General features: G+C 42.3%; 3 protein-coding genes across 14 annotated transcripts in view; 1 reads left to right on the top strand and 2 right to left on the bottom strand.

Moving 5' to 3' along the window:
* LOC113841966 (uncharacterized) overlaps nucleotides 1-15,878 on the top strand; it is a 239,863-nt gene that overhangs the window by 118,661 nt on the left and 105,324 nt on the right. For 9 of the 11 annotated variants that reach the window (XM_072033995.1, XM_072033994.1, XM_072033993.1 and 6 more), the window contains 8 exons: nucleotides 6,882-7,095; nucleotides 9,147-9,395; nucleotides 10,606-10,745; nucleotides 10,828-10,950; nucleotides 12,857-12,967; nucleotides 13,105-13,143; nucleotides 13,244-13,297; nucleotides 15,534-15,692. The exons of 1 other annotated variant lie outside the window; for it this stretch is intronic. In XM_072033995.1, coding sequence (XP_071890096.1) covers nucleotides 6,882-7,095; nucleotides 9,147-9,395; nucleotides 10,606-10,745; nucleotides 10,828-10,950; nucleotides 12,857-12,967; nucleotides 13,105-13,143; nucleotides 13,244-13,297; nucleotides 15,534-15,692 — 1,089 coding nt within the window. The remainder of the gene's footprint in view (nucleotides 1-6,881; nucleotides 7,096-9,146; nucleotides 9,396-10,605; nucleotides 10,746-10,827; nucleotides 10,951-12,856; nucleotides 12,968-13,104; nucleotides 13,144-13,243; nucleotides 13,298-15,533; nucleotides 15,693-15,878) is intronic. One more of the 11 variants, XM_072033988.1, reaches the window with a different exon arrangement.
* The window catches only part of LOC140001662 (nuclear pore complex protein Nup153-like), a 59,392-nt gene that overhangs the window by 26,952 nt on the left and 16,562 nt on the right, over nucleotides 1-15,878 (bottom strand). The window lies entirely within an intron of this gene.
* LOC113841103 (uncharacterized) overlaps nucleotides 1-15,878 on the bottom strand; it is a 50,064-nt gene that overhangs the window by 22,727 nt on the left and 11,459 nt on the right. Inside the window, exon 3 of one of the 2 annotated variants that reach the window (XM_072034041.1) lies at nucleotides 3,433-3,944. The exons of the other annotated variant lie outside the window; for it this stretch is intronic. Within the exon in view, the coding sequence (XP_071890142.1) occupies nucleotides 3,912-3,944 (33 nt within the window). The 3' untranslated portion in view covers nucleotides 3,433-3,911. Of the gene's footprint in view, nucleotides 1-3,432; nucleotides 3,945-15,878 lie in introns of those variants that run through there. 2 annotated transcript variants of the gene reach the window in all.

The raw sequence follows: 15,878 nt of genomic DNA, 5'->3' as shown, positions 1-15,878 counted from the left end.
CCTACCTTTTTAGTGAAGGTAGGATTTAAATACACTTCTATAAGCCAAAGAGATAGTAATTTTGCTAGCCACTTGAAGCTAGCGTTCTTCACAGCTGTTTGTCACCACGTCTGGAGGAAGGCTAGTACTCCTTCAGCTCTGTTAGGGACTGGGTGAGTACTCTCTGAACCCTTTCAAGCCAAGTCGGTTGGGTCATCTTAAAATTGAGCCAAGGTGAGTATGAACTGGCGTGTTTGACTTTGCCTGAAGCGTAAGTCGTTTTGCAACTTGCTGATACAGTGTTTGTCGTTGTGGTATTCTAGGTTGCTTTACAAAAATACTTATTAATTAAAAGAGCCTCTCAAGTCTATTTGCTTTTCTGTGTTGTTGTGGGCGAGGTTCCAGATACCTTCCCCTCTTTTGACAAGCAGAGATTTTAAGTATTTATTCTGCTCACTGTCTAGGAATTAGCACAGCACTAAAGTGGTTTTGTTAGGGCAGTAACACTGACGTTCTGGGGGGCAGTTTCCTTTGAGATTCTGTAACTTATAACTGCGCTTTGCATTTACTTACCGTGTCATTGTGTGTGTTTGGCTTGGTTGCGATCGCCAGCTGTTTTTTAAAGTAAGCATAAATTCATAATAAGCTTTACCTTTGCTGCAAAAAAAGTGCCTGCTCGTGTACGAGCAGCATGCACTAAGGTCCTACAGCTATGGTTTTACCACATGTGCTGGCTTTGCAAATACCTGTGCCAGCAGAAAATGTTCATTGTCCTTGCCAAGGTTGTTTATGACTGTCTGCACAGCTCTGCTGTTGGAAGGGGTTGTGCGAGTGTGTCCCGAAAGCTCGCTGACTTTGCTGTTAAGCTATAGCTGTGTTTTGAATCAAACTTTTCCTGAAGCAATTGGGTCTCAGGGCTCCTTCCTCTGTTAGAGGTGCAGGTCTGGTGATCTCCAAGACCAGCCAAAGATGCAAGCTGTTCAACTGTGCCAGATGCATGATAATTCCAACTCTGCAATTGTTTAGTATTTGTTATTAAACTTACCTTACAAAGCTGTGGATTATATAGAGATTTGCAGATGTCATAGCCTAGGGTCCCTAAAAAAAATCTCTGTGCAACAGCAATTCTTGGTTACCCACAAGAGAAAAGTATTTCGAGCCATGGCTTACGTTTGTGAGTTGCTCTGGGTTCTGTCAGCTGAGCTGTGGTGAAAGCACGTGGCCGGAAGGATGTTGCTGCCTCCGGTGACTGGAGGTTACGGCCCTGCAGCTGAGGTGAGCCTGCATCACCTTTGCAGCTTCAGAAGGTTAGCCCTGAATGTCAACAAATGTAACCCTAGCTGCTGCTGCAGCTAACGCAGCTGTGTCTGAGACTCAGCATTTTAGCTTCTCTTCCATCTTGTTAGGGAGTGCATGCAGCAGGGGCAAATGTAACACGCTTTAAAAAAACTCTCGTGCCCTAGTTAATTGCAGGGTCTGCTGATGCGGTTGCATTGTGTGGTGTAAGTTACACGCTAGGCAACGTCTGTGTGTGATGCTTTGAAAGTAGGAAAGGTTTAGTTTTGCTGAAACCTAATGGGAGCGTAGAAAATAGCTGAAGGTGACTCTTTGGTTACTTGGTTTTAGCTTGCATGTTTGAGATAGTTTATAAGAAAAAGTACTGAATGTACGACAGGCTTGACATAATAGCGTTTTGCAAACCCGCATAAGCTGTTGTCAGCTCTGTTTGTAGATCAGCATGGATAGGAAAGGTCGTTCAGAAGGAGCGTAAGAGTACTCTGACATCTTTTATATACACCAGGGTTATTTAAAAAATGTAATTCCATTTCTCGTGTTACAAAATGGTGATTTACTCTGGAGTGCTACTGCGAAGTGCCAGGACTTACATTTTGTGTCAGGAAGTACTTCAGTTTGTGAGATGTGTTTCAGGTTACCTGTAACGTCTCTTCTGCACTAGAAAGCGTTGGGCACGGGGACGATGAGCATCAAGCAGTGAGCTGCCCTCGAGTGGCATTTAACCATCTTTTAGAAGCTGTTGTGGGACTTGGCCTGCCCCTGCTTGTGTTTGACCTGCAGAACGTGTCCTCCCGCCTGCGAGCTGTAGCTTGCGAGTGCTTTTAGGCAAAGTGGCACTGAAAATATTGTTTAATTCATTGCTGGGAGTCAAGCGTGTTGTTGGAGGTAGCGGATCTGTAGCATGTGGTGTGCCTTCGTATGCACAGATTGACTTAGAATAAGTGGGGGGAATAGGGAGTTTGCTGTTTCTTTTGGCAAATACGTTGGTTGGTGGTGAACTGCTGCAATGAATTGTGTTTTACTTAATGGAGAATACCTGGAAATAAGATAGGCAGTTTAGGCATCACGTTGTCGACTTAAATCCTAAATATAAAAGTATGTTACCATCCATCTTGCTAAATCTGGTAACTGCTAATGGCCCTGTAAAGACCATCTGGTGCTATGGGCAGTGTATTTCTTGATCATCTTAATTCTGAAAACTTTAAACTTCTTGTCTCCTGGGTTATGCCAGAGTCTGTTATCCTCATACCAGGTATTGTTGTAGTTGTCGTTGTGCTTGTTGAGTCAGAATAATTGGTTTAGACCGTGTGGTAAGGGAAAACCAAATCTGAACTGCATTTTGTTAGTGCGGTTCTATAGACTGGCTTTGAGACTTAGCTGCAGACACGCTGCATATGTGAAGCAGTCTTTCAGTAAAGAATAGTAACCGTACTTATGCGTCCCTTCTTGGGTTTAAGAACACACTCGCCTAAGACTGCTCCTGGGTCTTCAACGTTTGGTTTTGGTGCTGATAGGTGTCTATCTCAAAGTGTAGCACAAAACGTGCGCTCAGATCTACAGCACCACCACTGATCTCTGCTGAGGATTAGCGACAGCCTAAAGTAGTGCTTTTTACCAAGAAGGAAGGTGTCTTGTGCTTTGCACCCTCTCTTGAAATGTTGTCGGCTGAAGGTGTGGACCAAGCTTGAGATAAGGCCGTTCAGCGCCACAAGGATTTAACCTAGCGAGTTAGACACTGATTTAGCTGTCAGAGCATCTACTGGCCTTTTGCACTCGGGTGGAAATGGTAACAGTGGGCTGTGTCTTCATGGGAGAAATCATCAAGCAGCGCTGAAATGTAAAGCAGCAGCAGAATTTCCCTGGGAGGTTCCTTCTCAAGCTAGCTACGGTAAGGAAAAGGAGGCTCGCTTTGGCATGGGGAAGCATAATCCCTTCTTCACGATTTTTAGAAATAAATTTGAACTAGTCCAGTTGCTTTCAATGAAGTGGTTGGTTTTTCCACTGTCGCGTAATTAATGACATTCCTGTAACATACTGTTCATATTAAGTCGTAAGCTTTATTGTCTTTTTCTTCTAACTGAAAAACTCTGCTGTCCTGCATCCAAACCGAACGCACTCCCTAGACAGCAAGAGCTTGGTTAGCCCGCAGGCAGCCTGAGCCCGCGCTGCTGCACAAGAGAGGGGATCACGTCGGGGTTGGCACCAGCGCCTGTGTAAGCACACGGTGAGCTGGCCCCGGGGCTGCCCCCAAAATACATCACAGCCCACAGGTGAATGTTTGTCTGGGTCGGTTTGATACAACCCGCATGGTGTGCGCACACTCAATCAAAAGGAGGGAGAGGTCTCGTTTCTTCCTTCTCGTGTGCTGGCTGCTTGATCTTGCTCTCCCTCCTGGGCCGTTTGCGTTGCACCACGCCAGCTGAATTCATTAGTCCAGCAGGGAAACCCGTGCGTTTTGCCAGCTTAACGAATGCAGCCAGCAGGGAGGGCAGCCTGCTGTGCGCCAGAGCTGGCACAAGGTAACCGTGGGGGATGGAGAGAGCCTGGAAGCCCTTTTTGGTGGTGGGAAGCGCTTCCTCCGATCCGCTGCCGCTCGCTGAACTTCACCCTCAGGTGCAGGCTTTCTTTTTGAGGATTTACTGATTCGTATGCTTTAAGACCTGAGACTCCTGAAATTGGAGGAGAAAATGAAAATACAAGAATCAGAGTTCAGCTGGAGGTAAAAAGTTGATGCTGATAGAGGTGTGCATCTAATGAATTAGCTCTTTTATCGGGTTGTGCTTTTTGCATCTCTGAAGAATTTGTGTTAGTGTGTTGCCTTTCTGGATAATTGTTTTAGTCCGTCCTTTGTCAGAGAGTGGGATTTACTTAAGTCTCTCATACTGACATCAGCTCTGTTACAAAAATAGACGGTTTCCAGTAAGGCATCGTTGCCAAGTCTTCCTGCCAATACTTTTGCCCCCATTGCTGTGTGAGAGACCCCTGGCAAGCTGGGAGAACTGTCCTATTCCTTAAGTATTTTTTGCCAAGAAATAGCCCGCTTTTAAGTTCGGAAGTTAAACTGTAACATTATTTTTTCCCTTTATATAAACCGTTTAAAGAAATGGTGTTTCAAAGTAGTAAACTAGGACACCTGGTTGTTTACTGGTATTTCCCCCTCTGTATCTTTTGTTTCGGGATGCCTCTGAAGGCAGCTTGCCTCTGGTAACTGTAGCTACTGTTGCTTGGTGTGTGTAGACCTTGCCAGAGAGGTATGTAGCAGGGCTGCGGGCTCTTGGGATGCGCAGCATTTGAGGAGCTGCTGTAAATCCCTATTAGTAAGCTATTGGGCCTTTTCAGGGGGTATTTTTTGGTGTGCTGTGTTGTTCTCCTTTCCTGCTGCTATTTTAGGACGAGAATAGCGTGCGAGTGCGTTTCAGACGAGCAGGCAACTGTTGAGACTGACGGCAGCTCTCAGGCTGCTGAAATCAGTGGGCTAATGCTGAGTCTGCTGAAGGACGGGAGCACAGTCACCGGCTGAAGCGCTGCTCCATGCGGCTGGGGTGAAACTGCCTGTCCTGTGGCAATGGGGAGCCCCCAGAGCAGCTCCCTCCTCTGAAAGCAGGGGGCTTGTGCAGCAGCCTGTTGGGTGTTAAACCCTAGAGGGATTAATGATGGCAGTAGGGAACCTGGGATGTGGTGCTTTATTTCTGGGTCTGTAGCTGTGACGGGCAGGTGGGAGACACCATTGGGAAGTCCTCAATTTCTTGAACCTTGTCGTGAGTGGGCACGTGTGCAGGGTGTGTTTTACTTCTGGGGGGAGCGTTTGTTTCTTTTTTTGGCAATATCGATGTTAGATGGCAGGCTCTGGCTCATTCACAGCGCCTGCCTTGTTCTTTTGCGGTCATTTAATCAACCTTTTTGCTGTGCAGCAGGAAATTGGAGGTATGTTTCAGCATATTTTACTTTTCCTTGCTTTGGCATTGACAAAGCTTCTTGTCTTACGCCATGCACGGGTCGGATGGAGCAGGCTGTCAGTACTTCCCACTTGTGGCTTCTGAAAGGGCTGGAGAAATTATTCGGGGTTCAGTTCTTTCTTCAAACGCCACTGATGCGGGGAGCAGCAGCCAGGCTGCCATATGCAAGAAAGGGTCAAAGCAGTCTGGCTTTAGGTTTGGATGGTAAAATGTCATCTTGGTTAATTATTCGTCTAGCTAGGCTCTGTAGTTACTCATTTAGGTTATTCAAGGTGACGGGGTGTTTGCTCTTCTGAGTGCCTGTGACTTGTTCCGTCTTGAGTCTCGGGCCGCTTTCTGTACGGGGAGGATTTGCACAGCAACAGAATCCTGCAGGCCTATTCTAATGTCTGTTTTTGCAAACTTGGACCCATGTGAGTTCCTGATAGGCTTCCATTCATCGGAGAGGAATATTGGCCCCAATAAAAGGGGAACGTGGAACTGAGGGGCAGGGGAGGAGGAAGGGGCTGCCTCCGCTGGTACCGCGTGTCGGACTGTGTGTCAGCTATGGCATTACGTGCGTTTAATGGTTTTTGTAGGGAAGCTGAGGCGTAGGATTTTTGGAGAAGAATAGCAACATCCAGAGCATTTTGTACCTGTGTGCGTTTTAAGGTCTTAACCGTGATGGCTGTGTTTATTTGGTGGTGTCCTGCGTGGTTTTAACTGTCCTTGGGTATTTATTCTGTCTTCGTGCAAGTACACGATGAAATTACAGATCACTAGGAAAAATGTCAAACCGTGAATTAAGATGTCTTTCTGGAGAAAGGCTTTGTGTTTTCGGTCTTCCTTTCTTCCTCTTCCCATGCCTCTCTCTTAACCCCAGATTCAGGGCTGTCTGGTTGTCTTATTTTCCGCAGTTTGCGTTATCATGTATGGAAAACCTAAATGATTCAGGCTTTTGTTTTGGCTTCTACGCTAATTTGTTTTAAGAGTTAATACAGCACAGTTCTTGTTTCAGAATGATTAGACTGTAACTTCTGCATGTTCAAACTACATTATCAGACGCCCAAATAGTGGTTTAGACTAGACAATCGTGTTGCCTGACACCAGAGAAGCAGGCGAGCAGGGCTGTTGGTGCAGACCCAGCCAGACCCGTGCGTTAGCAACTGATGAACAGATTTTTGCTCAACTTGATCACCTCCTGCCACTTGTCATTGCGTTGGGGTTGCTGAGTTAGCTTTCGTGTTTGCTCGCACCAGGGAGGCGAGCAGCCCGTCGTGTGGCTGTAGGCAGGTTTAGTTGGTTTTCACGTGAGAGCGCGAAGAGGAAGAGTCCTGGAACAAGTCTGTAGGTCAGGAGGTATTTAGGCACAGAGTTTCCTGATGCCCTTGCGAATTGACAACCTGCAGGTGAATTTTGGCAGAAGTTTCAAAATTTTGAACTTTGCCAAGGTCACTTGGAAGTGCAGAAACCGGTAAGTAGTCGTAAATCAATGTCAGCTGAATTTGAGGTGTACCAGAAGTATAGCGGTCCTATGCTAAGGATCAACCTTGTCGTCGTCTTCTGAGTATGTGCTATATAATATCTGTCTTCAGGGTCCGTGGAAAGTTGTATCCCAGCATATGCCGTTGACTGTGTTTCTGTAATTAAACGAGTGTTTTTTCTTTCAAGCAGGGAATAATTAGCAGAGTGACAGAAATGGTGAAAAGTATTGTACCGGCGTGGCTGCAGAAGTATTTCAATAAGCGTGAGAATGAGTGTGCAGCTGCAAATAAATCTGCAAACCAGGCGGCGACTCCAGTAAACCAGCATCATAATTACGCAGATGGAGGTACCCTAAATGATGGGAGATACATGCCTGAACGAGCGACACTTAATAGACAAGGTACGTGAAAAATCATTCGGAATTCTGGCCACCTGTGTTTGTTCACAGATTTCTAGTTTTGAATCCGAATATCAAAAGGAAATTGGAAGGAGGGTTTTGACAGAATGAAAAAACAAACAAGAAAGTCGAAACAACTGTTTGTGAAACTGTCTTAGCTTTAAACTGTCCGCACAATTACGAAGCATACCTCTTATGCTCTTGGAAGGCATCAGTCAACTTTACGTACTCTATTAGCCAGGTGCTAAATGCTGGAAAGAACTCATTTGCAAGTGTGCTAGGTTGCATTTTCCATATTTTACAAGAAACGGAATGAAAATCTAATTGCGTAAGGCAATTAAAAATGAATTTGCTTTGCAGTCTTCAAAACAAAATAATAGATGCTAGAGTGGCACAGGAAAATTCCATCTCGAGTCCTGACTTTTTTTGTTTGGTTTTGTTTTGGGCTTTGATCAATTTAGTCAAGTTCCTTGTTAACTTAATGGAGAACTAGGGAACTTGTGCATGGATGTGGTTTATGACATTATTACCCTTAAAATATTCAATAACCTTAAGGTCTACGCAGGGGGAAGGGGTGTCTTTGAAAAGGTATTGGGAGCGTTGGCAACGAGGTTTGTAACCCCTTTACTGCATGAAAGATGAATTTGTCTTATATCCGATGCCTCTCACTGTTACTGTAGTCTTATTGTATAAATCCGCACATACTCTTACTGGAGTTTCTCTTAAATTAGCTGTTTTGGGGACCTCAGCTTTTAATAAGTAAAGAAGTTTTGTCTGAGTGTGCGTAGATAACCCTAGGTAAACTGGAAAGTCAGTTGCTTCTGTTGTTGGCAGAATCAAAAAATAATGCGGAAATAGCTTTGCCTCCAATCTCATCTAATTGTAAACAAGGAGATTGATTGCTTTCTGTGTAGCTGTAGCTTGGGAATAAGTTTGGAGAAAAGAATAGAGAAGGTCTTCATGACTGAGGAACACATGTTGGCTTTTCTATGTAACTGTGTGAAAGGAGCTTTCAGTAAGAACAGCTGCACTGCAAGCTTACTAACTCCAGGAGATCAGGAGCAGGTGGACATCCTAGAACCTTTTGTAGCTTATGTAGCTGTCTGTGGGTGTTACTTGCTCTGCTTAAGAATAAGATATTTTTTAAAAATTATTACTTCATTTTTAAACAAATGTGTTTCTTCAGCTCTGAGGTATCAATGTGCTGGAGCCTATATTCCTTGCTTAGGTGGCCTTCAGCCCGAATAACTTTGTGTATCTCAAACGGTACTGTTCTAAAAATCTGCTCATGGTTTGGAGAACTAATTAGTGGTACTGCAGTGGTTATGAAGATTGAACTAACTAGTTTAAGCTTGAGTGCGAGCATCAAGAGGATAGTGGCGCAAAGTCATTTTAATTGCCCAGATTCCCGGGGGAGACTGTAGGCTTTTATCAGGCCACTGGCATTGTTTGCAGACCCTTTGCTTCAAGAGGGAAAAATGCTCATCTGGTTACTTGGGTCAACGTACTTTTCCCTTGGGTCAAAATCCCAGTAGTTAACGGGTAGGAGGTAGTGTTTTGCCTCTAAGATGAGCTGATCTGGTAGAACTTGGGAAAAAAAGTACTGCAAGTGTTCATTTTCATGCTGTGTGTTTAGATTAATGACCTTTGTTCCACCATTATATAAGCTGCAGTGTTATCTGTGCCTTAGCATGTAATCTCAAATTTTGTAAAGCTTCTTGCAAGCTGTACATGCGAGGAGGAGTATTTGTGTTTGACTTGGTGAAAGGCCAAGTCAGTGTTAGAGCATTTGAACACGGGGTCGGAATCTGGTGTTGTGAAACCTCACAGTTAACTTCTTCTGAATGCAACATTAATACTCAGTATTGCAAGCAGTGTTGTTGTTGTAGCCAGACAGTTAGATGAAACCGTATCTGAGTGAGGAAGAAGTTAAATTTGGCTTCTCTATTTTTGCGCTTAGAACTTGGCAATAGCATGGCTGTTGATAGGAAACAGGTTTTGGCTTCTGTGAGCTTGTCTATAGCAAAGCTAATTATCTCCCTGTTCTTGTCTAGAACCATCCACAAGTAGCTCAGCACTGAACTACCCAGTTGCCTTAACAAGGCCCGCTCTTCATCGGAGCCATTTGAATTATACCATGTCGGATTCTTCTGTCCCACCTTCTCAGCCCACGACATCTTCAATATTTGGCATTGGCAGTCCTGGACTCTCTTTCATAAAAGAAATCAAAGATTCTACCTCTCAACAAGACAATGACAACATGTCAAGAACCGGTGGCTTCTCCTCTAGAGCATCTGACAAAGGTGATTTTTCTGTTCTCTGTTTAGTTGACTTTTTTTTAAGGTGAAGTACTTTGCGTTCTTTAATATTGCACATCACCTTAGTAAACAAAATAGGAGAATGTCAGCTTTGGATGCAAGAATTAAATTTGTTTTAGTGTTTTAGAAGCGTATAATCCTATCACCTTTTGAATAGAAGCCTGCTTTGGAATAGGTTTGTGATACCCTGCTGTTACAAAGAGTCGATGCTGAAATACACACTTTCAGCTAGGTTATATGTAAATTTTGAACTGGGATGGTAGGAAATCAGGCTGACTTGCTGTAGCTTGACAACTAGGCTGATTGTCTAGAAGGAAGAGTGACTCAGAATATCTAACAGACAAGACATCTGGTTAAATGTGAGTAAGTGTAGGTGACAAATAGAATCACAAGATGTTTTCCTGTGTTTTAGCAGGAGAAGATAAGGAAAGTACTCTGACATAACACGTTGCGGGCTGTTTTTTTGACCTTTCTTGGTAGAAGGCTTCAGCTGTCAATACTTTCATGTCTTTTGCCAAATTCCTTAAGGAAGGCACACCATTTTAAAATAAGAAATAAGCATTGTGTCGATGTAGATTGGTACCTAGGTCTTCTCATTGAAAGGGCAAACAGCAGGTTTGCAGCTTTTTCTAGTCCCCCAGATAGACAGGGACTGAAGTGTCCTCAGCAGGTTTTTCAGAGAACTTGTGTATGGTTGAGAGTAGAGTTGCTGGGCTTTAGCAGTGTAACCTGAGTGCACTACAACTTTCTGGTGTGTCGTCGTAAAACATATGTGGGAAGAAGATCGTTAACTCTTAGAGCAGCCTTCTAGGAATCTTCCAGGTGTAAAACCTGTGCAATTATGATCTGTGCTGGCCTCCAGCCTTTCACCAACATAGAAAAAAGCTTTGTCTGTACAAATGCACTGACGTTTATGCAGTTCTCTTTGCTTTTAGCACAAAAGGAAAAAAAAATCTTCTGCACTGGAAGCACAGTATTAACTTGTTAAGATTGCTGAAAACTACTTGCAGCTCAGTGAACAGTTTTCAAGTTTGTAGCTGTTACTTGATTTTCAGTCTGTACATGAAGCTGTTTAAAGAAGCTGAAGCCACGTTTATTTTTCTGTGTTGAAGAACTTGAATTAGTGTGGTCTTTACTGTTAAAGTTCTGTATGTACTAGAGACGTTTACATTTAACATATATGTCACTTTGGCAGATGTTGGAGTTTTAAAAAATACTTCTTCATCACTGCTCTGGACCACAGAAGCTGATAGAACTCATTCCCTCTCGCAGCATTCTGCAGCTAGCTCTAAGAAACCTGCATTCAGTTTATCTGCTTTTGGAGGAATGTGTGCTGTAAGTACTGCACAGTCTTTCTTTCAATCACTTTGAATGTGTAGCTGGTTTTCTGTCCACTTAACGTACTGTGTTTCTGTAGGCACGCGGAAGCACATCTGACTGTAAGAAAAACCAGCCTGGGTATTCTCCATTTTACCCTGGAAAGACGGCCTATGGTGGTGCAGCTGGAAAATCAAAGCCGTTGATGATAGAACCTTATCGGGTATGAGAAAAGTAGGGTAATGGGAAATAGTGATGGAAATAAAAAAGCAGCACTGCCAAAGGAGCTTTGAGCAGGGAGCTGAATATGTGGTACCAGTTGCTCTTCTGCCCTCTTGGTCTACAAAAATAGAAGAGATTGATTTCGGGTTAAGTTCTTTTTTTAGCAGTTTTTACCACAGGTAATACTTGCCAGAAAGAGCAAGAATGACAGTTTAGGCTAGTTGTTGGTAGTTGGGGTTTCCTCTGTTGTTACTTCTTTCAAGAAGTTCCATTTGAGTGCCATTGTCTGCCTCTGACTACATTGCATGGTGTTATTTTAATGTAAATAAAAACAATGGCAGCATAACTTTGAAAAGTTGTGTTTATAGTAGCAAAAGCTACAGTAGTCAAACCTGGCCAATGTTTATGTGTGGATCTTTTTTTGCAAGCATGCCTGCACTCATGCTATGGATCTGTTGTATAAAACTGCGCTCTTTAAAAATATCTAAAATTAACTTTGCTGATCCTTTGCTCTTCTGTTACGTAGAGGCATGCAGGCCTAAATGCAGTCCCAAGATAAGCAGTAACATGCTTTCTATTTTGAATGATTCATATAGTTCTTGAAGAGAGGTATTTGCCCCCAAGAGTTCTTGGAAATAGCAAATAAAAACTGCTGACAACTCTGATCAGCTAGAGCTGAATCGAAAAGGAAAGTCAAATCAGGTTTGGTAGGAATGCATTTAAATCAATTTGACTTTTATCAATAAATCAAAAGGAATTTTAAGGAAATGAAAACATGGGTTTGCTGGATCTGTTCTGACAGTCCAGCTCTACAATGGAACAAGGGCAGTAGCTCACTTAGGGGAAACCTTGAAAACTTGTGGTTCAAAGCTGGGAACCCTCTTTGGTCAGCTATTTTTGTTTTCTAACAATAGTAGTGGATTATGGTAACAAGAGGAACCAAAATACTAGGCTTTTAAAGGAGAGAGAAGCTTGCTTATTGCTGCTTGCTGTGGCTTACAGCGATGTACTAGAGAGTCCAGCGAAGGGCCACCAAGACGATCAAGGGTCTGGGAGCACCTCTCCTCTGAGGAGAGGCCGAGACTGCTGGGACTGTTCAGCATGGAGGAGAGGAGGTTCGGGGGTGGGGATCTTATTGATGTATGTAAATACCTGAAGGGATGGTGCAAAGAGCATAGAGAGCCATTCTGTTTTCAGCGGTGCCCAGTGCCAGGTCAGGAGGCAACAGGCACAAACAAAATGAGGTTCTGTCTGCACATCAGGAAATGCTTTTCTCCTGTGCGGGTGATGGAGCCCTGGCACAGGTTGCCCGGAGGGAAGTTTTTGCATGATATTTGAAGCTGGGTGGTGCAAATAAACAGTTCACTTTTTCAGTGTAATATTTAGATCTGTTACAGTTGAAATCGTATCTTTATCTTTTAAAACAAAGATTTGCAGCCAACTTTAATCTTGGGGGAAGGGAGGAAGCAAGAGAGAAGTAAAACTAGTTCCTGGTTATGATTGTATACACTGATTTTAAGATGGTACACCTACACCATCGTGAAACTCTGAGGTGTGTGTTGTTAGCGAAAGCACTTTCTGTACCACAAGCCTTTTCTTGAGTTCTGTTTCCCTGATTACTGCTTTGGAGGCCTTAGCAGTCCTAGCATCATCCGTCTTGACCTTTTTCAAGTATGGATTTCTTTTATTACTCGCGCAACAAGCACGAGCAAGATGCACTGAGGCCCAAGGTAAACTTCGTTGTACTCAGCATGTACTCTTCTTTACGGCTTGAACTCCCAGTGACTGCATTTTTCTCTGTCATCAGAATATATTGGTTATATCATCAGTGTAGCCTTGGAACATAAAATACATGCCTCCTTAACTCGGAATTGACCATTGTAACACTTAAAATGCTAATTTTCCAGGTACAAATGAGAAGGAGAGTTAGGCAAGAAAAAGTGCAGTCCCACGCTACCTTAAGTACCGCAGCACGGTGCATCTTGGAGGCACTGGAGAAGCTGTCAAGCTCTTTGATGGTAAATAGCACTTCTTTTAATCCGTTTTTGCTTCACGTGGTTCTAAAACTTAGTAAATGTGCCATCAAAGGAGAAAGATAAAACTGTTCTTCCTTATGTTGTGTCAAGTTTAATTTATTGCACTATTTTTTCAACAGGGTGATGAAAAAATGCCACCTCTTTTGCCGCTGAGTTCTGTAAGTTGACCATGAACCCCCATATTTTTGTTGTAGGGAACCCTCTCTCAGGGAAAAAAAAAAAAGCCCTCTAACATTTAGGCTTTATTTTTTCCCTTAGCCTCCAGACATAGATGAACTGAATATTCCTGACCTTCAGCCCAAACGAAGAAAGGTAAGAACCAATAATGTCTTAAGATGAGGTAGATAACTTTTCTAATGCTTTATCACTATTAGAAAAATTTTCTCAAACCTCAATGACAACATATGCATCTAATCAAGTTAATATTGGCATCTATCTACAAGAGATGAAGGGCTGTAAAGATTACTCACGTTAAGATTTGTTATCTTTGTAAGTTGAGAGCAACGACTCTAGAACACACGAAGTAGTTTTATCTTGTCCCCCAGTTTGGGGTGAAGCTGCATATTAAATTCCTGTTGAGGAAATTTTTTCTCTTGAAGAAATGATCACAAACAGAAAAATACTGCTTGACTGGTCATATAGACTTTGTACAGACTTGGGTGTTCATTTAGGCACAGCAAACTATTTTTCTGCTTTTTATCACCATTCAAGGTAAAACCAAGGAAAATTGTTAATTTCTGACACTATAAATCTTATGCTCCTGAATTCCTATTTGGAGGTAGCACAGAATTGGTGATAGTGCTGTGGTAAAGCATGATTTCCTTTCATTTTGTTTAAAAAATGAAAACCAGTCATCTTTTTTTGGTGACTTTAATTAGGGGTGTCATTGGGTTTATTAAATTGCAAAACCCTGAAAGGACCGCTTTAAGATGAGGTGACTGAAGGAAAGAACAGGATGTGCACACTCTTCATCTTCTGTTCTAATGAGAAAAGGGACAATGTCTGAAGAAGTTTCTGTGCTAATTCCTTGATTGGATGTGTAATTAAGTTTACAATCACTTGAGAGTTTGCAAACATGTCAGCTTTCCTGTGCCATCTTTTCACCATATGCCAAATGACAAAGGCATTGAGAAGTGAAGTCTATCATAAATATTATCCAAATAACTAAAAACAAATCTGGTGTGAACTCTCAGTTCTACTATAGAAATACACCTGTGATAAGGCATTAAGAAAGATCTGCCAGATTTGCAACAGAAAGCCTGAAGTTGTCAGCCACTAAATGAATGTTGCACGCAGCTGTCACTGGGTAGAAGGAGATAGATTGTCTCTTCATAATACTGGAATTCATAATGCTTGGCAGGAGAAGGGTAGCCCTTGATGAGAAGCAATTATTTGCGAAGGAGATGATTGTGTGTTTTCCTGCTGAAGTGAACGTGGGGTTGACAGAACACTTGTGCACTCAGGCTAAACTTCTGCAGCGGGTCGCAGTGATGTGGTATTTTTCTTATTTCAAGGAACTGTACCAGGCAGAATAGCTCTTGGTGTATTAAATGCCTAACTGGGGGAATTAATATTTTTCTTTTTTACCTTTAAACCAGCAGTGAACCATCGTTCACTCGAAGGAGATTTGTGAGCTTCCATAAAACGTATTTTATTCAAGGTTTCAAAATGAATGTAATAATTTTTAGAAAGATATACTTTTGTACACTTCATAGGTGGTGTGAATTCTGTTACTAAGAGTTGGGAGATACTGTGAAACTAAAGCTGCAATGTAAACCATTTTCTGTTGGTATTGATTTGAACAATAGCATACTTGCTAAGACTGTATCTTCTGATCCTTAAGACTGCAGGTGGAGCCATTGGTAAATCTTTTAGGCTTCAGGATTTGTTTTCTGTTTGACAGTTCAGTTAAGTCAGTTCTGCAGAACATGCGGTGGTCTGTGTTAAAAAGTAACTCTGGTCTGTGAAAATGTGTTGAAAAATGAAGTCAAACCCACTACTTGATGTGCATCTAAATGCACATCTAAAGCATTGGATCATAGTTTAATGAATGAGATTATTGTAAGATTGACAGCTTTATTTTGAATGTGTTCTATTGTTTGTGTAACTTTGAAGGGGGAAAATGTAGGGAATGTGAAGCCCAGAAGCCTGTATAATTAGTTGCTTAACGCTTTGAATGTTAAATTAATGAATTAAGCTATTAAAAAAAAAAATCAGTGTGGGCAGAGGAAAAGATAGGAACATATAGGAACCCGAGTTATTTTAATTATGGTAGCATGAATTATTTTGTCTACAAAGCTAACTGCCACATTTTGAAATGGAATTCAGTCAGACTTTGGCTACTTAAATATAGCTTTATGGATTTTGTTACTGGTTTTCTGGTGATTTCCCTCTATAGGTTGAATGCTTTTTGGAATTCTCAAATTGTATTCACAGAGTGCCAAGACCGATGGGAGCTTTATAGTTCTGTAATTTGTTTTCATCAATAAATATTGGAATTATTTTGGGTAGACGTCAGGATAAATTGATTGCTGTTTCCCTTTCAAAGCTGGACTCCCAGAATGAGTCCCCGCATCCACCTGTAAAGAGACTTGTGAAACCAAGGTTAAACCTTCATTCAATGCGTCGGGTCCGGTATTCTAAACCAGCAAAGACTTCAACTCCTGATTCCAGCAAAATTTGCAACAGAGTAGACACAAAGTACTAAGTAAGTACATTTTTGAGTACATTTTTGCTCTTCATATTGATTCCACTAAGCAGATTCTATATTAGAAACTCAATAATACGCAAAAGCTTTGTTCTCCACCCCGAGGTAAAAGCTTATGTTGCAGATTCCAAAAGGAGGATTCGGCTTGCTCTTACAAATTTGGTACAAAACGTAATTGTGTCCTGG

This window comes from Anas platyrhynchos, chromosome 2 (genome assembly GCF_047663525.1).
Source record: "Anas platyrhynchos isolate ZD024472 breed Pekin duck chromosome 2, IASCAAS_PekinDuck_T2T, whole genome shotgun sequence".
Taxonomy (NCBI): domain Eukaryota; kingdom Metazoa; phylum Chordata; class Aves; order Anseriformes; family Anatidae; genus Anas; species Anas platyrhynchos.
The sequence above is the reverse complement of the archived record's forward strand: the minus strand, read 5'-3'. Positions and strand labels throughout refer to the sequence as shown.